The sequence below is a fragment of the Prunus mume genome, linkage group LG7 (assembly GCF_029339155.1).
Source record: "Prunus mume cultivar Tortuosa linkage group LG7, ASM2933915v1, whole genome shotgun sequence".
NCBI classification, from domain to species: Eukaryota; Viridiplantae; Streptophyta; class Magnoliopsida; order Rosales; family Rosaceae; genus Prunus; species Prunus mume.
In genome coordinates this window covers 12,048,629-12,069,877 of record NC_142704.1, presented here as the reverse complement: position 1 = coordinate 12,069,877, position 21,249 = coordinate 12,048,629, and the positions used below count along the sequence as shown (strand labels likewise).

The 21,249-nt window shown below is 37.0% G+C and overlaps 2 protein-coding genes and 3 pseudogenes across 6 annotated transcripts in view; 3 read left to right on the top strand and 2 right to left on the bottom strand.

Moving 5' to 3' along the window:
• On the bottom strand, positions 1-830 carry LOC148915476 (uncharacterized; annotated as a pseudogene).
• A 3,518-nt stretch (positions 831-4,348) lies between these two features.
• Positions 4,349-5,438, top strand: LOC107881594 (uncharacterized; annotated as a pseudogene).
• A 3,557-nt stretch (positions 5,439-8,995) lies between these two features.
• On the top strand, positions 8,996-11,850 carry LOC103336656 (TLR4 regulator/MIR-interacting MSAP protein). 2 transcript variants are annotated; one of them, XM_089041411.1, is made up of 9 exons: positions 8,996-9,297; positions 9,449-9,475; positions 9,569-9,634; positions 10,124-10,251; positions 10,337-10,394; positions 10,793-10,844; positions 11,000-11,024; positions 11,133-11,224; positions 11,536-11,850. In XM_089041411.1, the coding sequence occupies exons 1-9, from the start codon at positions 9,273-9,275 to the stop codon at positions 11,585-11,587; spliced, it is 525 nt and encodes a 174-aa protein (XP_088897537.1). In that variant the 5' UTR covers positions 8,996-9,272; the 3' UTR covers positions 11,588-11,850. The 2 variants fall into 2 exon arrangements, with proteins under 2 accessions (XP_088897537.1, XP_008237962.1); XM_008239740.3 differs by having other exon boundaries at positions 9,006-9,297; positions 9,569-9,648; positions 10,179-10,251.
• A 1,298-nt stretch (positions 11,851-13,148) lies between these two features.
• LOC103336655 (uncharacterized) overlaps positions 13,149-21,249 on the top strand; it is a 69,724-nt gene continuing 61,623 nt past the window's right edge. The window contains exons 1-7 of one of the 4 annotated variants that reach the window (XR_016121990.1): positions 13,154-13,706; positions 14,176-15,193; positions 15,319-15,400; positions 16,249-16,300; positions 16,456-16,480; positions 16,584-16,675; positions 17,046-17,335. Coding sequence is in view for 3 of the 4 variants with exons in the window: in XM_089041408.1 (XP_088897534.1) it covers positions 13,676-13,706; positions 14,176-15,193; positions 15,319-15,364 (1,095 nt within the window). In the remaining variant the exon portion in view is untranslated. Of the gene's footprint in view, positions 13,707-14,175; positions 15,194-15,318; positions 15,401-16,248; positions 16,301-16,455; positions 16,481-16,583; positions 16,676-17,045; positions 17,336-21,249 lie in introns of those variants that run through there. The other 3 variants (XM_089041408.1, XM_089041407.1, XM_089041409.1) reach the window with 3 other exon arrangements.
• Positions 19,531-20,420, bottom strand: LOC148915475 (UPF0481 protein At3g47200-like; annotated as a pseudogene).

The window sequence follows — 21,249 nt, the reverse complement described above, 5'->3', positions numbered from 1 at the left end:
TTACAGGGGGGTCTCTGGAGTAGCAGAGGCTTGGAGTGCCTTATGACCACTTCTTTTATTCTTAGAATGATCCCACCAAGATGGAAAGCCAACTAATTCATAACAGTGTTCACGAGTGTGCTTTGAACCACCACAATGAGTGCACTTGAAAACTGGTTTGTCCTTCACCCCCTGGGTCGAGGAACTCCCATGAGATGAAGGTGGTCCCTTAGAACGTTGAGCCACCATGACAGTAGCATCAAGAGAGGCGGCAGCACCAGTAAAATTGGCGCGTTGTTGTGCATCACGACGAACAGAAGTAAAACTTTGGTCGAGATCCAGTTTAGGTTCCTTGCGGAGGATTTCACTACGGACTTGATCAAAGTCGGGATCCAATCCAGAAAGAAAAATATGAACTCGAAGACGGTCGAGTTTTTTCTGGTATGCATCGATGTCGCAGCTCACACCATAGATGGGGTCGCGATGATCCAGTTCCTGAAAAAAAAACTCTGAAGCATGCTATAATATTTGGAAACAGGTTGGCCATTCTGTTTGAGGGTGAATGCCTTCCTGTTCAATTTGTAAACTTGAGATTCGTCGGATCCATCATAGCGGAGGTTTAAGAACTATGCAGGAGAACAAGGGATGCCTCGGGTGTTGTCATCGCAGCATAAATTGATGGTGTGGAAGTATGAACTCAATATATGTGGAGGATGGATGAAAAACGTATGAACTCAATATAGGTTTGAATTCAATTAGAGGGTTTGGGATAAACAAGAAATCACCAGATCGGTGGCTCTGATACCAAGTAGAAATATATGTTTAGGTAAAACTGATTCAATTCTATTCATCTCCATAATGAACTATTTATATGTTTACATAGGGTTTTACAGGTTTAACAAGGAAACAAAATAAACTAGGAAACAAAGTCCTAATTGTACAAGAATTAGTCAACTACACTAATTAGGAAATCACTTTCCTGAACTCACGCACATGCCAACACCTCCTTCATAATCATGGAATAAGCCTTGTTAAAGAAGGGACAAATTGCATCAATAAAATTTGGCCTCGAATGGTTGTTTATGAGTCATTGAGACCCATAAAAAATTGTACAACTTGCTCTTCATCCTTGCGTGCTTGCAATACCTTTAAAGCTCCATAGGTGTAGTGTGGTACAGTTGATAAGAGCCCAATTCATCCCAAAGGGATTTCAATTTTGTGTAGTATTGGCAGAAGATTTGCTGCCCTTGTATGTTTTCAGCGATGGTCCTTCGAATCTAAAAAACAAGAGTGAGATTAATCCTAGCATTCTTGTCATGTTTGCAATGTTCAAGTCAACTTGTTTTTCTTAACAGGTTGACACAACACGACACGTTAAGAAAACAAGTGAAAAATATCAAACACGAACACGACCCGTTTTCACTCGTTAAGAATAAAATAAATAATAATAATAAAATAAAACATAAAACAAAAATAATTATATAAATAATAAAAAAGAATCTAGCGTGCAATGTCTTTGGTGGGGAGGAAATAGATCTAGAGAGAGAGAGAGAGAGAGAGAGAGAGAGAGAGAGAGAGATGTTAAGGGATAGCAACAAGATCAAAACCAGGGAATATAAATATGAAATGTTTCTATAGGCAAAGGAAAAGCAGTAGCATCGGTGCCATCTCTAAGAAGAACAAATCTCAATTGACTACTCACCTAGCTGCTACCTCTTTCGGCTTGGATGTCACCCAACCCACCACCCTTATTGCATATGGGGATGGGGATTTCAATTCTTTTTTACGGGAAAGGTGATGGTGATATTTGCTCAAGTGAATAGTTTGATACTGAACAAGGAAGCCATGGCTAGCTAACTGAGTGAATATGTTCTTGTTGTCTAACAAGTTGGGGAGAGAGAAGGGGAAAAGAAAACACAAAAAGACAAATATGAAATTACAAAAATACCCCTGATCTTAACGGGTATTTGTGAATTGACAAGACACGACACGTTATCTTAATGTGTGGCTAACGGGTTAACATGATATCAACACGACACGATAACGTAGGACCGAATACTAATTTTTTTTTTGGTGAATTCGTGTCGTGTTAACGGGTCGTGTACGATATTGCCAGGTCTAAGTGTGATGGCCAACAAAGAATCTATCATGCAGATCACTCCAAACTTCAGTATGGGTGTCAACATAGATGATGCTGTTAGCAAGGGCTGGGGAGATGACATTCAACAGCCAAGCCATCACCATATCATTGCAGCAACGCCATAAGGGGTATTTGGAATCTTTTTCAGAGAGAGGTTTGATAGTGCCAAAAACAAAACAAACCCTAATTTGTTTTTGGCACTAAGACTAATGGTGATTGTGTGGCGCCACGTGCTGTAATTATCTCCATCAAGAAGTTGGGACAATAACAAGCCCCGGATGATCCGAGTATTGCAAGAAGTAGGGATCAGTATGATCCATGGTTTCTGTTTCGGAGGTTTTGCTAGTGTCACCTATGAAGAGTTAGACAGCTAGGGTTTGTAAACAAAGAGACACCTAGAATCGGTGCTATGATACCATGTCAAATTGATATTGTGTTTGAGAAGAACAATTCTTCGTTATATTGATAGAGCCAAAAGGCTAAATATTTATACAAAGATTTACAAACCCTACAAGGAATCCTAGGTTTACTTGGAGACTACTCCTAAATCAATTACAAAAAAGAAAATAAAGACACTTCCTAATTTCCAACATGTACATGTCTGTGTGTGTGGCTTACAAAGTTTCTTTTTCTAATTTTGCAATTGTATTTTTCTAGATAGTCGTCTTAAAAGTTTTCTTTTATCACCTGTGTTTTCTAGATGTCTGTCTCAATATTTTACGCCGAAAAAAAAGAAGAAACTAATAATATTTTATAAACTGTGATTAAAAAATCCCTCTTGCACCCACGTGATTAAGAGCTATATTCTATTAATATATTAGAAGCTTTAAGTTTGAACACTTGATGAAAACAAAAGTACGTTTGAAATTGAACGTGCAAGTTAATTTTCCACCTAAAAATTGCTAATGACATAAATTAAAAAAATATTTCTCCAAATAATAAAGTTAAACTCAAAGATTTGATACACACACCCCCCAGAGGTCTAATTGTTGAGATTAATTTTGTCATTTCAAGAAGTTTATTGAATAAAATCATCAATTTTTCGACTGGAAAATAAAAGGAATGAGTTTTGTGAAAATAATTTGAAACCTCAAGGTGTTAGTACAATTTCTAAAATCTAAAGGGTCTTGTGAAAATACCATAAACCTTAGGAGGTCTTAGTGTAAATAACTTTTCAACTTCCCCAAATTCCAAAATCTCCAATGCTCCTTCCCGATGATCTCGCCGTTGGGAGCCCTACCCTAGCCCTAAATTTCGACACATACAAGGAACACATCGAAGAGGATGAGAGGTTGGGTGGAATTTTTTTTTCTTTGTTTCTTAAAAATATATTCTTATTTTTAAATTTTTACAACTTTTATATATTTAGTTTTTATTGTCCTGAAATTTACCAATTTTCTTTTACTATTGATAGAAAATTGGACGATATTTTAAAAATTATTGGCCATGGATATATCCTTGATTTAAATAAATAAAAAAAGGGTCAATTTCAAATCGGGTTAAAATTAATTTGGTTTTCAACACATACGCAAGTAGATTAATAAGCTCCTTCATTTTCTCTCCAAGAATTGTACTTGCATGTAAATATATAAAGATAGGATTTCAGTTGAGGGCTCGTATATATATAATATATTCATCTCATCTCTCCCATCAGTTTGCCACGCGTGGGTGGGATTGCTTTCTATCGTGATCTGCAGGTATTATAAGCTTCAGATTTCATAGTAAATTTCCTACTTCTCGTGATTGTTGAAATTTCGTTTATCTGCAATTAGGGCGCACGGCCGTGGAGAAATAATATAGGTTGGCCTTTCAGACTTTTACGAGTTGGTGTTGGTTGTATGCATGCAAATTGCAATTAATTATTGTAATCTAGGGTTCGTTTTTCTTTTTGTCAATCTCTCCTAGCAAATCTCTGTTTTCTTGTAAAACTAAAACCCCTCCAGTTTTTGTGTTGGCGAGTCCTTATTGGTTACTTACTTATTATTGAGATTTATTTTTTATTGTAGTTTAAATTTATTTCCTATTGTATTTAAGGTTAACACATCTTTATAATTCTTTATAAATTACCTACTTTGTTTGGACATTTTGCAAGTCAATTTTTGTAAAACCAAAACCTAATAATGTAGGATTGCGTTCGTCTGTTGCTGTTGAGCAGTTGAATAATTAAAAACTCTTTCATCGACAGGTTGGTTGACGCAAAAGGAAAGGAACAATTTTATAAGATCAATCATGCCGAAGAAGCATCCGTTTATGTATATGCAGATGAACGATAACCTATGCTTTCTAGATATCAGTAAATTATTGGCATGGAGCTCTTTGGACAAGTCTCAGAGGCCTCGAAGGCCTGAGTTTAAGCTTGTGCATGGTTCTTGTTTTCCAGACGGAAGAAGATTGCAGACTAAGATGGCATATATGATTGCGGATTCCAAATCATATATTGTGGGGGGTCGCTTTCCTTTGCAGCCGCCCAACCTTGAGGTTTTTGCGTGTGAACCTAATCCTGATGATCCAGAGGGCCTCTGCAAGAGTAACCTTCCCGCATTGTCTGGTCCTTAATTGGATCCATTCGTGTTCACCATCGAGGACAAAATTTATGTGTTGGCCACGGAGTATCGAGGAGGGCCCGTCGAAGAAAAATCTCTAGCCCTTTTTGAGGTTTTCAATCCCATTCATCTTTGGTCATCGTGAATTCCCTAATATTTTTGCCAACGACTGGCACGTTTGGGGCCACAAGATCTTGATTTCGAACTGTTGGGAGGCACACAAATATTACATCTTTAACACTCATGAAGAGAAATGGGAGGATGCATTTGAATTCCTGGATGCATCCGCTTATGGTTTTGCAGAATGTGAGGGATTTCTAGTTGGCACAGCGTGTTCTTCTGTACTTACTTATAAGTTGGATTCCCATGGCATCCCTTGACGGTATTCAGAGCTAGATGAGCTTTGGAAGATATTTCGTCCTCCTCTAGACGATAGCTATACCCTCATCACCCATCTCGATGATGGTGGCCTGATGTGCATCCTGCATTTTGGAATTGATTTAAAGTTGAATGTGCATCCTGCATTCTGGAATCGTTTAGTGGTGTTCCAAATGTTAGTCTCAGACTATGGTTCCAATCAACATGTCGTCCATGTTGATATCAAGGCCAAACAAACTTACTGTTTCCCTCTGCTTGATTATCCACAAATCCCGTTTTGATTTTAATCCTGTGATGGCAGGGTAAAGTTCTCCATTGGTTTGAAAACCATTGGTGATCAACAAGTCAACTTTCTTTTGTGTATGAGCGTGCCACTGCTAGCAATAAAAATCCTAGTAGACTTCTTAAAAATGGATAACTTGCGCCCCAAGTTACTTACTTTTAACAAGCAATTGTGAATTTGGTGAGGAATATTTCCCAAATAAGTTCTTTTCTTGCCTCAGACTGGTGAGGACTTCACAATTTTTCACAGTACAAAAACTGATAGTTCTGGCCAGAATAAATGATAAGAAAGTGAATTGTTTTAGGCAGAATTGCTTTTTACAAAACTCAAAAAGGGAAAGACCAACTCTAAAAAAGACAAAAGAGCGTTGGACTTCAATTTCTGCCTGGATAGCTGCTTTTGATCCGGACTGGACTAGGTATGTTTGTGCTGGATTGGACCATCAACACCTTCAACTATCAAGTTTCAGCTGTAAATCGATACCAACGTTCGAGTTTGGCAGAACTTTAATCTATTTCAAGCCCTGTAAGACTTTTTGAACTGGCATAATTAAAGCCTCTTGGTCTAAAAAGGCGTAAGTGGTGGATTTGATGATTACTCAAAAGCACTATGGTACATGTTCTGCTTAATCAGGGCTTTCCATAAATTTGTTGAGGTTTTCATATTTGTAAAAACTCGAACTCTGCTTGATTTGGTTTATGCTAAACCAAATTTGTAACGAGAGAAATCTCGCTTTGTAAAACTATTTCTCTGAACTGAACTGAAATCAGAGATTTGAATTCTAGCTGACTTGTTTCTTGTGGCTCAATGAGCTTTGGTTGCTTCAGTGTTTGAAGGCTTTTGAGATCAATGGATCTTTTTGAGTTTGTCAATTGTGACTTTGAGAATTTTTGTCTTGATTGATTTTTTTGTTATCTTTGATCTGTTCATCTCATCTCATATTTATAGAAAATGCCGGAGTGGGGTTTCTAATATTTTGATAATGGGCGGCAGATTTTCCAAAAGAAATATCTTTTATTTTAAATGCAAACAAAAGGGGAAGTTTATCTATTCTGGCATAAAAGCTATCAACAATCAGTTCTTATGGTGATCACTTCCTTACTTTTCTTGAAAGAAAACTTAATCCCTTCTTACTCTTTAACTGCCCTTTGTAAGAATGCAATCTACCATGATAGTTAGTTTGCTTTTCCTGACGAACAACTCCCTGCTCCCTACGTATCTCTTCAGAAAATGTAGTATGCTTATCCCTTGGAAATGACACTTGCTCTGGTGCAGAATTTCTCTGTATGTATAAATGGATTTTGATCTTTTGGCTGCAAAGATTCAGAGAAGTCTTCCTTTTATACCTGCCTTCATTAAGTCTCTGTCAACTCCTCTGTGATAGTTGAAATTTTTGACTTTTTCAAAGTTAGTTAGTCACGTGGGGCTCTTCTGGGAAAACATTTTTTCAGTAAGAAAAGACCTTGCTTTTGAGATCAAGTGGCAAAATTTCTTCAGAAGCTGAGTTTTAATCCAATCTCGTAGAGGTTTTCAACCTGCTTGGTGATGAATTACCATTTTAATTGGCAATTTTATTGATTGATTGATTGATTGATTTTTTTTTTTTTTTTTGTGTTTTTTAAACCTCTGCCACTTTTGCAAAAAACATGAGCCTTTAATGTTGATTGGGCTGCTCTTCTTTTTCTTCAAAGCTCAAGACTGTTTATTTATCATGGGTTTGATAAATTTTGGGTTGGGCTCGCAGAATTCGAGAAATTAGTCTAGGCTTTTTCTATTTTGGGCTGCTCTTCAGTTTCTTTTAAAACATCAAGCCCAAGCTGTGCTCATGTTTGTGGGCTACTTAAATAGGCTGGGCTTCACAGAATTTAGGCCCAAACAATTTGTCACGTAAGCAATTATGATTCTCAATTAAGTTTAAGACCATGTGAAGTTACATATATAGAGTAGAAGTTTTAATGAAGCAAACAAACTTAGTTTCGATCTTCTTGTCATTTTACAGGCATGATCATTCAGACAAGCATGACAATAAGTGCAATGCAAGTGTCAGGAAGAATGAAATGCCTAGGTCATTTGTAATTCACTGTGCTTTGTGTGACTTGGTTTTCTTTATTTTCATGCAATTTATTTTTAATATATAATAAGGGCATATTGTGACTTGGGCGAGTGTGGTGATTTGTTTTGGAACAGCCCGCATTTGGTACGAGGCACAAGAAGCAGTCCAAAGTGCCTATGATGAAACTACAACCACCTAGGCGCAAACCAGTAAGTAGTCTAAAGAAACTAGATATATTTTGGTTTTGGTTTGCTTGAATTTTGTTTGTGTGTATGCTGAAACTTAATTGTTTGATGCAGAAAAAGAGATTGAAGACCATATTGAATGAACATATGGATATCGAACAATTGAAGGTCCTGGTACACCAAACACTTGAGCCTCGCTGCTGGAGTCACAGGCCCGTATCTTCTGAATTTGCAGCCTCTTCCTGGATGCATGACTCGAAATGCACGACTCGAAAATGAATGAATGAATGGAATCAGGACCCGTATCTTCTGAATCTCCAGCTTCTTCCTGGATGCAGGAGACTAGAGAATGAATGAATATAATGGGACAATAACGATTGAAGTCTGAATGCAGATAGATAGAGATATATATATTGTAAGCATGCAAGCATTTTATAAGCAAAGTGTGCTAAAATATGAGAACTATGATAGGATATTTGTTTGTAGGAATTTTCTGTGTATTCTTCTCCTTGTAGGAGGTCATATTTATAATACAACAAAACCTGAATGAGCAAGTAAATAATAAATTCCTAAATCTATTTGCAGTAGGAAATCAGGAATTAAAGTAAATTAATTACAATTATAATAGGAATCCTTGGTGTGTAAGGAAAGTAAGTCAATATCCACAAGTCACGCCAACACTCCCCCACACGTTGGTGCATAGATGTCGCCAATGCCCAACTGATTCAGTGAATTGTAGAATGCTTTACTGGAAATCGCATTTGTCAAAATATCCGCCAATTGATCTTCGGATTTCACAAAAGGAAACTGAAACACTTTAGCCTCAAGCTTTTGTTTGATGAAGTGTCGATTCACCTCAACATGTTTAGTACGATCATGCTGAACCGGATTATGTGCAATGGCTATAGCAGCCTTGTTGTCACAAAAGAGATTCATTGTGGATGTAAGTTTATACTCAAATTCAGTAAGCAACTTTGTGGATGTAGGTTTTATGAAATATCAACTTTCGACCAAAAAAAAACCCGAAGAAGTTCACAAATCCCTTTAGTCATGCCTCAACTCGGCTTCTGCACTGGATAAAGCTACTACATTCTGTTTCTTGTTTCTCCATGTCACCAAATTACCTCCCACTTGCAGACCCACTAGATTAACCGATCAAATTGTTTTTTCTTATTAGATCGGGTGTAGACTAATTTGATCCATCTCCAAGTTATATACATGTATCAGCTATCTAATAAATATATAAGTCTGTACGAATGATATTCTAAATTAGTTCAAATTAAATTTACGGGAATAAGGATTCGATCGGGAGTTGGATACAAAGGAGCGGACTCACGGTGTTGGGTAATTGCCCCATGAACTCGTAGCTTATTTTCAATGTACGCTACAAATTTAGGTGGCAAGGGTATTTCACTTCTTTTTTCTCAATTAAAAAAAAAGGTATGGGCAAAAGAATAAGATTAAGCCAATTAATTACCTTTTGATAGACAGGAGGGGTTGGTTGACCGAGTGAATCCGGACCCAGCTATCAGCCCAGAGTATAGTAATAATCAGAGTCAGTCATTACAATTTCACTGCAATTCACCCTTACAGCGCTCGAGAGAGGAGAAGAAGAAGAAGAAGAAACGAAGCCGATGGGAGGAGGGTCAATGGTGGTGAGGTTGGTTTTGATATTTACAATTTTGTCCGTGGCTTCTTCCATCGATGACAAATGCGCTGCGTGCAATGCGGTCGCGGTAAAGTCTCGTTTCTTTTCGCTGTCATCTTCTTCTTGTTTCCCATTTCTGCAATTTGAAAATTGAAATTCCGGATCTTGTAAAAAAAGAAAAAAATGAAACTCTTTTCATGGAATGAAATTTAATTCCGGTGTCAAATGGAACTTTGCAGGAGGAGCTCGAGTTGGGACTTTCCAACGTAAGATTTTTAATTCATATGCTTTTCAATTTTGCAAAGTCTATATACATTGCATTAGTTTCTGATTCAAATTCGCAAGATTTAATTTTCCAGGAAAAACCCAGAAACCATTTGGATATGAGACACCGATTGGACTCAACTGGTCAACGGAGAGGAAAGGTAATCGATTACAGGTACTACTTGGATTGCCTCCTCCTCTCAGTTTGAATGCTCACAGTTTTATGCAATAGAATCTTTATGATTTTACGACCCAAAACAAAAGCACACTATCATTTTCACTTCTAATCGGTTTCAAGTTTTACGTATGCTTCATAACATTTGGTATCTAGCTTCACGAAAGGGGCGATCTTTTGCTAGACTAAAATGCCTTTAAGTTAGATTATATATGTGCATAATGCTTAGTTATTTTACAATGGTAGGCGAGTGAACCTACCCGCAATAAGAGAGGGCTACCATCACGGGTTTTGAAATCGTGGTGGAATATTATGATCCAAATATCTCATGTTGAGAAAAATAAAAATCCTAGTCTAGTATAGTAGATGAGTTGAAGACTGTATTCTCAATACAAATCAGTAATCCAGACCGAGTTTTAGCATATAATTCACCACTACTCCATATATGATCACTTGTTGTATAAGTTGTTTTTAGTTCACTTTCTTTTACAAGTGGTTGGTGACTTCTTCTTCAAATGTGTACCCAATAGAGTCAGTGAGCTCAGAGTTGTTGAACTCCTCGATGGAATTTGCGAAAAGATGCAGGATTATACTCTTCACAAGGTTAATGTATTTAAAATTGATTTCTTTCTGTCAAATTATGTAGTTAGTTTGTTGAAAATTATCTCATTCGGGTTTTCTTTTGCAGATAGATTCAAACAGAAAAGAGTGGATCAAAGTGGATAACTGGGATAACCTCACAATAAGTATGTATTTCTACACAAAATATTCTATAGGTGGTGTTTTTCTTTAAACTGAGGTTGACATTTTGCACGAAACAAGTGATTTCTCTGACTTACTTGTCTAGCCATCTAGCCACTAAGCAAAGGGCTAATGTGCTGTTTTTCTTTTATAATCAAAGAGAACATAATTATTAGTGTAACAGTTTGCCTGGAGAGTTCCTAGAATAACAGAAAATGCAGAAAATTTTGAAAGAAAAATTACACTCATTCTTGTGAGTTGTTTATCTAGACCATACATCAATAAAGGGAGTTCTTATTCATTCTAAGACCACTCATTTCATGTTTTGAGCTGTTTCATGAAATTATGAGATTCTGAACAATCATATGCCTTTTGTTTTGTGTGTCTATGTGTACGTTTTTAGGTAAACAAGAAGCTAAAGCATATTCAAAGGATTTATCGACCTATTGTGGAAGGTAAGATGCTAACTTTGTTTTCCTACTTTCTTTTTACTAGAGTTTCAATTTTTTAAACTTTAAACTGATTGTCCTTCTCATATGAAAAATGAGGAGTTTCAATTTTTAAGTCTCCCATGATTCAGAAGCCTAACTCATGTATTTCTTTGGGACAGATTACTTGAGGAAACAGAAGATGAGGTGACTTAATTAATACTCTTATACTTTTTGCTATCAATAAAACAACTAATCAATGGTTGCATTGAGCGTTAATACTTTTGTATTCTTATTTTGAAATTGTTCTTGCAGTTGGCAGAATTGATAAAGAAAGGATCTGTAAGAGGAGGAGATGTAAGCAAGGTCTTATGTCAAGATCTGAGTGCACACTGTAGCAGGACAAGGTAAGGTTAATTCATCATAAAATATAAATATCAATGAAAGTAAGTACATATTTTTACTGCTTCCCTCCCTGGCCCCAATCATGCAAAGACCAATCAGGCCATGGAATCAAGGATACTTGATCGTTTTTCGTTACAGCAACTCAACCAGTTTCTAGAAATATGATTAATCCTGAGTCGTGACATTGCAAATCAAACCACCAATTAGAACTTAGAGCATTACTTCTCCAGTCCAGAGCTATTTTGGGTTATGCTTTCCAGCAGGGTTCCCCTTTGTATAATACCCCGGAATTATTTACTGTGTCTGTCTGCAGTGCATCGCATCAGGGAAATGGATATGGTAATGGATCCGATGGAGAGCTCTGAGTTAACCACATTCACGTACTTCTCCAGCAAGAAGAGATAGCACAAGCCAATTAACTTTTATTCAGAGTTTGGTCTGTTTAAGTTGTTATCAAGTGTTATGCCCAAGTGACTTGCTTATTCGGATGCCAGCAAATTTGGCTTCCAAACTTATGCGATGATATACCAATTTGTTGTCAACTTATACAAGACTGATACAAGTTAAAGACACAGAGCTAATGCATCTTTCATAGAACTCAATGGAGTTGGTTAATTTTTTTTCTTTATTTATGCATCGCTCGTGTTCCTCATAGCGCCAACATTAGCATTTATGGCCCAAGAATTGATGGTCTCCATTTCCAATCACCCAAGTCCCTCCTAAAAAGCCCCTCCCCCACCCCTAACAGGAATACCAAAACCAAGGGGAAATCCCCTTCCCTGAATAATGACATTTCCCCAGAATGACATTTCCGCACAGCAATGTAAGCAGAATGAAACATTCTCCAGAACTCCTCATAATCCAAAAAGAATGTGGGCCTTAAATAGATACTCATAAAATGAATCAACCCCTAAGTGCTCGTTTAATATTGATTATTTAGAGTGATAAGTGATTTTTTTAAAATTTTGGGAAGTCGAACTTGTTTGGTAAACCATGAGAAAATCACTTATTGTTAAAAATTGTTGTGAGAGAAAGCTTTAAAGGAAAGCTGGTACCAACATAAAGTTCAACAAAATATTTACCAAACACCAAATAGTTTTCTCTCACAGTTGATTTATCTCACAACAAATTTAACAGCGATTATTTTCACAGCACATCAATGCCAAATTGGGCACATAATCCAACATTAGAAACATCACCCCTCAAAATTTATAATCCCTGAAAAAAACTCCTCTTATATCCACACTTTGAGCAAACCATTACTAGCCTCAAAATTTTCCTGAAACTGGCAACAAAAAAGTCATCAAACACTCTCTTCTTCTTCTCTCACCCTTCTTCAGCCTGAATAACCACATTAAAGCCAAAATTGAATAACATAAACCATGATAATATATATTTTTGTGCCATATTTGGAAAATGGGCCAAAGTTAGTTTGTTTTCAAATAAGATTACATGTTTCTAAAAATTACAATTTTGCCCCTATAAGTATTTTGATTGCATTTTTCTCATTATAACTCCGATTTGAGCCCCTACGTGTCTACAGACTTGTCTCAACGTGATCTACACAACGATACAATCGAAATTTTCAAATTCCTTCATGAATAAAAAGTCAACTTTTAAACCATTAAAATATTTTGGGGTAAAATTGTCTTTTTATTTGAATAAATTAATAATTAAATATTAATTTATGTTCGGGCTATTACACACGTACCATGTGGGTTTGAACCCAATACTACTTAAGAGCACACCAAAAACATGGAGCAATCAAATTGACACTCCATTGGTAAATATAAGTTTTGTTGTGTTGAGTTCCTTGAGTTAGGTTAGTATTCGAAATTATATATATATATTAGGATAGTATTCCAAAAAAAAAAGAAAAAAGAATTAGGCTAGTATTTTATAAAAGAAAAAAAAAAGATCCAAATTGAGTAGAAAGCAAAAGTAGCGGCCTTTAGAATTTTCCAATAGTTCGAAACCCAACGAAACATGCATATCACAATAGAACTCCCTTCTGCCGCGGCATCCCCAAACTCTAAATTCCCCTTTGCCTCAATTTAGCATTCCGTTAGCAGTGGCCCTATCCATCATGGGGGATCAGAATATATCTCGACCTTCCGCCCCTGAGCTCACTTCGGGTCATGATGTTCAGGACCATGACTTGACGATGGCCGAATACAAGGTAAAGGCGACGGAGGAAACTGTAACCGATTTGGCCGATTTCATGAAATCAATGACGGAGGAGCTTTGCTTACTACGTGCCGGTAGTGCTAACACCAGTCGACCCAAAACGACGACGATTCCAAATGAGGATGAGGACCGTGACTTGAAGTTATCGGTGATGGAGAAATCTCTAACCAGAGTGGTCGATTTTATTAAATCAATGATGGAGGACATTCGCTTAGTACGTGCCAGTATTGTTAACCCCAGTCGACCCAAAACGACGGCGATTCCAAATGAGGATGTGGTCGTTAATCCTTACTCAAGGTCAGTTCTTAAATTTTTTTCTCTGTAAAATTGTTGATGTTCTTGATTCGAGTTGTTTTTTTTTTCTTGTCTCGTTGTTGAGTATTCAAATATTCTTACTTGAAATAATAATCAGCTTCTTCTACTAGATAAATTCTCTCTACTTGTTTTTTGTTCGGCTATCTTGATGATTTGAGCTGTTTTATTGCAAACTATGTTATTTTCTGAATCGGAATTTTTATTTTTTTTAATTTTTTGCAATTCTGATCATTTTATATATTATAGAAATTGAAATTATCTTAAATCAGTTACTCTTTAATATTTAATGATGATGATCTACTCCTACACTTCTATTCGCAGTTTACAAAAAAAGGACAAGTTTATTTATTAGTATTGGCATTTTTAGGGTTTATTTGTATTTATTCCTGTGTATGTATGCTTTCTAAAGTATATGTTCCTGGCATTTTTAGGGAGCATGCACCAATGACAGTATATCAGGGGGAAGATAGATCCGTGATTCTGGTGGTGAGTTTATACGATCAAAAGTACACTAATGCAATTTATGAAATTAAATTCAAAGGAGGAGATATGGTCGGAAGAGGTGCCAAAACCCCAGTACATAAACCTCTAGCCACGTTTTCTGATGATGGTTTCCTTAAGAGTGCAAGAATCCGCTCCAATTTATACTTACTCCTAGTGGAGGATCCCTTCCGTGCCTACCCCAGTAACCCAAAGGGGGGACGTATTTTTGACATGAAGACTAGGTCATTGCTTAAGCAAACCATTCCTCGGACCAGTGCTTTGGACCAAGATGGATGTGCGGTTTCTGCCTATGAAAAGCTTTATTATTTTGCATCTCCAACATCTAGAAAACCATCCCTTGTGAGGTATGATCCTGATCAGGATGTTTGGGATCCAATGCCTCATTGTCCATTTTACAATGGCTATGAATCTCGTATGCATATAATTGGTTATGCTGTTTATTATGGTGTTTTTGTTCTTTGCTTGTATGGTAACGACGACAGTTACGATGTCATTGCTTTTCACGAGACTAGAAAGGGAAAGGAATGGAATAAAGTGAACGTTGATTCTTATGATGCTCCTTTCCAAGAAAGGGCTGTAGTTGTAGGCAAGTCTATCTATGCCATAAATATGCCTCGGGAGGAGGAGATTGTAGCATTCTCCTTTGATATGGTTGAAGGTGATGGCGGTGATATTGAGTACTCACTGATAAAACAGTTTGTATTGCATGGCCTGCAGATTGAACAACCGCCATTTGAATTTTGTCTCGCAAGGAAACAGTTTTTGATTCATTTGGGAAACCATGACTTTTTTCATGTTAAGATTAGCCCTTGCGAATCAATTGTCCGGGTTCAATATGTATGTATCACTATGTTTCAAATTGTTGTTCAAGGAGGGGGACATATGATAAAGACCTTACATTCAACTGTTTTTCCTCTGGACATGGAGGGTTGTCGTTGGTTTGAGCTTATGTACTGCTTCACACCGTAAGTTTCCTTCAACTATCTTGTGTTTTAATCAATAATGTTAATTTGTATGTTGGGATTATGTTATATTTTGTATGTTATAGTACCCTTAATATATATGGTTTTTTATTATTATTATGACTCAGTGAGTGCGAGGATTATGAACCCAAGCAGGATGACAAAGCCAACTAGGGAATAGCAGGCAAGAAGGAAGATGTAGACCCCAAGGTAGGATGACAAAGCCTATGTCTGTTGGTCATGTTTCCAACAATTGGGAGCTTCCTTTAAGCCAGCCCACAGTAGAATAATTCCACCTTGACTCCCCTCTACTAAAGAATACATGAATTTTGGGCACCTGCAGTAGCTGCAGGGATGTGAACGAGATATCTTTATTTATTTTTTTTGGAGAAAAGAACTTGAATGGTTTCTTTTGTTGAACTGTTGGTCTCTGTATTGAACAGATTCTTTTGTTGCACGATTAGAGTACAAGTTTGGATGTTGGTAATTATGGGTTCATAATATGAACCAATTCCTTAAATTTACTACCAACACATTTGAACATCAAATCAGATTCAAGTCTGTTTCCATTGACCAAAAGCAAGAAGATAAAAATCTAAGGGGTTTCCAAAGTATGTGTCAACATAAAATTCACGTTGCAACTAAATTTTTATATCAACCCATATTTTTGTTGGTGCTAGGCTATTAGCGTTCTATTCTATAATCTAAATTGTTTTCTAATACTAGCTATTTTGGGTTGTATTTCCTCAAAGAGAGAGATAGCAGCAAATGAAATTCCAATAAATTAGGAATTTGTTGATTGACAGCGAACAACTAGAAAGCTCAATGGTCATTGCTTGTTCTGTCTACAACTTAATAGCTTCAGTAATTCAGTACCAATTTTCTTGTCAAGCATGCATGCACTACTACAAAATTGTTAAAGCGTGACACTAAAATTGTTGGCGAGTCCTTATCGGTTACTTATTTATTTATTTAGTCATATTATTATTGAGATTCATTTTTTATTGTAAATATTAACATGTGCCTTTTGTTTTGTGTGCCTGCGTGTACGTTTTTAGGTAAACAAGAAGCTAAAGCATATTCAAAGGATTTATCGACCTATTGTGGAAGGTAAGATGCCAACTTTGTTTTCCTACTTTCTTTTTACTAGAGTTTCAATTTTTTAAACTTTAAACTGATTGTCCTTCTCATATGAAAAATGAGGAGTCTCAATTTTTAAGCCTCCCATGATTCAGCAGCCTAACTTGTGTATTTATTTGGGACAGATTACTTGAGGAAACAGAAGATGAGGTGACTTAATACTCTATACTTTTTGCTATCAATAAAACAAATAGTCAATGGTTGCATTGAGCATTAATACTTTTGTATCCTGATTTTGCAATTGTTCTTGCAGTTGGCAGAATTGATAAAGAAAGGATCTGTAAGAGGAGGAGATGTAAGCAAGGTCTTATGTCAAGATCTGAGTGCACACTGTAGCTGGACAAGGTAAGGTTAATTCATCATAACATATAAATATCAATGAAAGTAAGTACATATTTTTACTGCTTCCCTCCCTGGCCCCCAATCATGCAAAGACCAATCATGCCATGGTATCAAGGATACTTGATCGATACACAACAGTTTTTATTTTTAAATTTACTTTTAACACTGGACCCTTTAGTTGAAAGGTTTTCATTACAGCAACTCAACCAGTTTCTAGAATTATGATTAATCCTGAGTCCTGACTTTGCGAATCAGTCCACCAATTAGAACTTAGAGCATTACTTCTCCAGTCCAGAGCTATTCTGGGTTATGCTTTCCAGCAGGGTTCCCCTTTGTATAATACCCTGGAATTATTTATTGTGTCTGTCTGCAGTGCATCGCATCAGGGAAATGGATATGGTAATGGATCCGACGGAGAGCTCTGAGTTACCCACATTCACATACTTCACCAGCAAGAAGAGATAGCACAAACCAATTAACTTTTACTCAGAGTTTGGTCTGTTTAAGTTGTTATCAAGTGTTATGCCCAAGTGACTTGCTTATTCGGATGCCAGCAAATTTGGCTTCCAAACTTATGCGATGATGTACCAATTTGTTGTCAACTTATACAAGACTGATACAAGTTAAAGACACAGAACTAATGCATATTTCATAGAACTCAAATGGAGTTGGTTAATTTTTTCTTTTTTCTTTTTTTATTCATCACTCGTGTTCCTCATAGAGCCAACATTGGCATTTATGGCCCAAAAATTGATGGTCTCCATTTCCAATTACCCAAGTCCCTCCTAAAAAGCCCCTCCCCCTTCCCTAACACAGGAATACCAAAACCAAGGGGAAATCCCCTCCCTGAATAATGAGATTTCCCCACAGCAATATGAGTAGAATGAAACATTCTCCAGAACTCCTCGCAATCCAAGAAGAATGTGGGCCTTAAATAGATACTCATAAAATGAATCAACCCCTAAGTGCCTATTTGACATTGATTATTTGGAGTGATAAGTGATTTTTAAAAAATTCTGGAAGTCCAACCCGTTTGGTAAACCAGGAGAAAATCACTTATTGTTAAAAATTGTTGTGAGAGAAAGCTATAAAGGAAAGCAGGTATAGAGCTGCTTCTATTTTCTGATTATACGGCAATCAGTTTGGAGAGGAACTAAAATTTAATGAAATTTTCATAATTCTAAAAATAACCCCATATATTTTCTGGCATAGAAACTGATTATTGTACCAATATCAAGTTTAACAAAATATCTACCATACGCCAAACAGTTTTCTTTCACAGCAAATTTAACAAAGATTATTTTCACATCACATCAATGAACTAGGCACATAATCCAACATCAGAAACATCACACCTCAAAATTTATAACCCCTAAAAAAAACTCCCCTTATATCCACACCTTGAGCAAACCATTACCAAACTCAAAATTTTCCGGAAACTGGCAACAAAAAAGGCATCAAACACTCTCTTTCTTCTCTCAACCTTCTTCACCTTGAATAACCACATTAAAGCCAAAATTGAATAACATAAACCATGATAATATATATTTTTGTTCCATATTTGGAAAATGGGTCAAAGTTGGTTTGTTTTTCAAATAAGATTACATTAGACCCGAGCCCAATTTCTTTCATTCAAAACTGACGAAAAGGGCTTTTTTGGATTTGGGCCAGTAATTAGTGAAACCCACTCAAAAGCCCATATTGAGAAAAGACCCTAGTTTTAACCCACACTAAAGTTAGAAAATGGGTAACCGTTACCAGTTGACCCACGTGACGGTTTGAAGATGGGTTTTCGCCATTAAGAATGACTTGACCGCCATCTTTCTTAGCAAGAATGCAGGCTAGATAATTGACCCAAAAACCAAGAGAAATCATATTCCGACTGGTTGTCAAGCTACGAAAGAAGGACAAATCAAAGGGACATCCCTTGAAACTAGTATTTTCATCTAAAATATTCTTTCTCCTTCCTTTGGATCGACTCACGAGGACAAATCAGCAGCTGACTTTGGACAACACTCAAATATCATCCTCCAGCCTTCACCGTCGTCATTGGGGACTTTTGCCTATAAATATAGAGGCTCAACAGCAGCACAAGAGGACTCTCTCTCCAAAATCAGACGCAAAGCCTTGTAAACACTTGAACAAACGTCAAGATTTTTCGAATAGCCAACTTGCTGCCCATATAATCAGTTGACAACTCCTGCACTTATTTTTTATTGCTATAGTTCTGGTTTCCTTCTCGGATTTGCAAAAGACATGCTTTCCCTTGATGCATTTCTGACTTTTCTATTTCTTTTTGCGTTTGGGTTTTTGTCTGTATGCATGTTTTCTATCTCCTTCTTTTTCCCCTATTTTTCGTCAGATAATTTGAAAGGATATTTGTTGGATAAGCAACGTGTGAGTTGCAATAATCTTGGCTAGGGTGAATTCAGATGGGAAAGATGGTCTATTCAAAGAGTCTTTGGTATTGGAAGCCTACCTTGAGTCCTATGTAAAGATCACCATGAGTAGACCAATGTGGAAGACTACCCTGAGTATGTTGTTGGTAAGAACAACACGTTTAATGGTTCATTGATCAAATATGTAAAATAAATTTCGTACTGGGTTATTGAATCAAATATCCGTTAACTTAACAAATCGAATATGGATTTGTTATCAATAGTCCACTAGATTAACCAATCAAATTGTTTTTTATTATTAGATCGGGTGTAGAAAATCAGCCTCAAACACATTCAAACAACCAATTTTATCTCTTGTTGTTAAGTTTTTTCAAATTTCATATGATTTTCAGTTAATAAAGGGTCAATTTGTAATTCCAAGTAAAATGATGGAAGTGGACACAAGTCACTGTTTATGGCTCACAAGTTGATTGAGGGGTGTAAAATAAATGAAGGGGCTTGGGAGTCAATGAAGGCGATGAGGTTCCTGAACAGAGGCCCTGTCCTCTCATCAATTCCCAGCACCGGAATTTTAAAAACCCCGTTTTTTTCATTGAATTCTATGTTCATTATGCACTCTCCCTTTCTTTGGCTTTTGAACTTAATGCCTGCCTTCGAAAGAGATGTTGCGTTTGGGATCCGTTGAGGCAATTTTAGTTCTCTCTTTGTCTGCTGGTTTTCCTCCGGCTCATTGGACGTCTCAGGGTTGTATCCATCAACGATCGCGGCTCGTACCAGATCAAGTGTGTGCAAAATCTCATATTGGGGCATCGATTTGATGTTCAACATCAGGAAATCCGCCTTGTATTGCCTGAAAAAGTTGAGCACAAGTAAAGTGAGGGAGGCGCCTCTTTGGCTGGGGCTATTGGCAGTTAGGTTGTTCAAAGACTCCAGCACAGACCACGGTAGCTGATTTTCTAGCATCAGAAGGTCATGGTACAGACGTTCCCGCATGCAGGACACGTTGAAAATGGGGTCGGGCTCGGGATCCTCTTGTAGCTCATACAAATATTCCTTTGGAAATAGTTCTAACAGGAAGCAACCGTCAAGTATCATCATTTCTACAAACTGTTCTCGATTGAGAGACCATCCAACGGGTCTGCATAACAGTCGCGGGCGCTTTTATACAACTCCATGATCATTTTTATCAAGCTCTCCAAACGTATATCCGTGGGTGAGGAGAGAAGGCATTGTAAAAACCACCGTTTCACATCTTCAAAGAATTTGAATTTTTTATCACGGCGGTGGCCATGGATGGGTCCGATGGAGACAATGTTAGGTTCATATGTTAGAATTCTTTGTTTCAGCATTTCATATTTTGGATATTTTGGGAGCAAAGAAGAAAAAACACAGAAAAGTTGAGAGAGAGCGTTGCTCTGGAGAATGAAAAATGCTTCTGTGTATTTCATATCAGTTCCACTGTTTGGGTATAATCGTTAGGCAGAGAGAAGAAAAAGAGATATTCTTCCCTGTACCATATTTACAATAAGCTCAAGTTCTAGCATCCTATTAGATGCTTACACATGTCACTTAATCCTATGCTAGAGATTAAAACATTTGGACTGTGATCCAAGGGTGCACAATAAAGCTGAAGAAAAAATAAACAACTAAAAGAAATAAAAACAGAGCAGACACAATTCCTTTAGCTCCAAAAACTCGGCTGAAGGATTACACACCAACATTCCCTTCTAATCCTTTAGCCGACTTAACACCAAGTAATTCCCTTAAGCATGCAAACCTGTCCTTAGGCAAAGCTTTAGTCAGAATATCTGCAATTTGCTCCTCAGTTCTGCAGTAGACAAGTTCTATCTCCTTAGCTTGAATTGCTTCTCGAATGAAATGAAACTTTCTGTTAATGTGCCTTGACTTCTGGTGGAAAACAGGGTTCTTTGCCATAGCAATTGCTGATGTGTTATCACACATTATCTGTGTTCCTTCAATATGTTCTTCTCCAAAATCTTCAAGTACAAATCTCAGCTACTTTGCTTGAGAAGTAGCCTCTGCAGCACTTATATATTCTGCCTCTGCTGTAGACAAATCAACTGTATTTTGCTTAATTGAAGCCCACGAAAACACTCCCAATCCCAATCCCATAGTAAAAACATACCCTGAGGTACTCCTCATGTCATCTTCACTTCC

Excerpts from the sequence above, each read along its gene's own strand:
- LOC103336656 (XM_008239740.3), top strand. The coding sequence starts at position 9,196 with ATGGGAGGAGGGTCAATGGTGGTGAGGTTGGTTTTGATATTTACAATT. Across the intron at positions 10,395-10,792 it reads CTGGGATAACCTCACAATAA|GTAAACAAGAAGCTAAAGCA; the intron begins GTATGTATTTCT and ends GTACGTTTTTAG. Across the intron at positions 10,845-10,999 it reads TTATCGACCTATTGTGGAAG|ATTACTTGAGGAAACAGAAG; the intron begins GTAAGATGCTAA and ends TCTTTGGGACAG.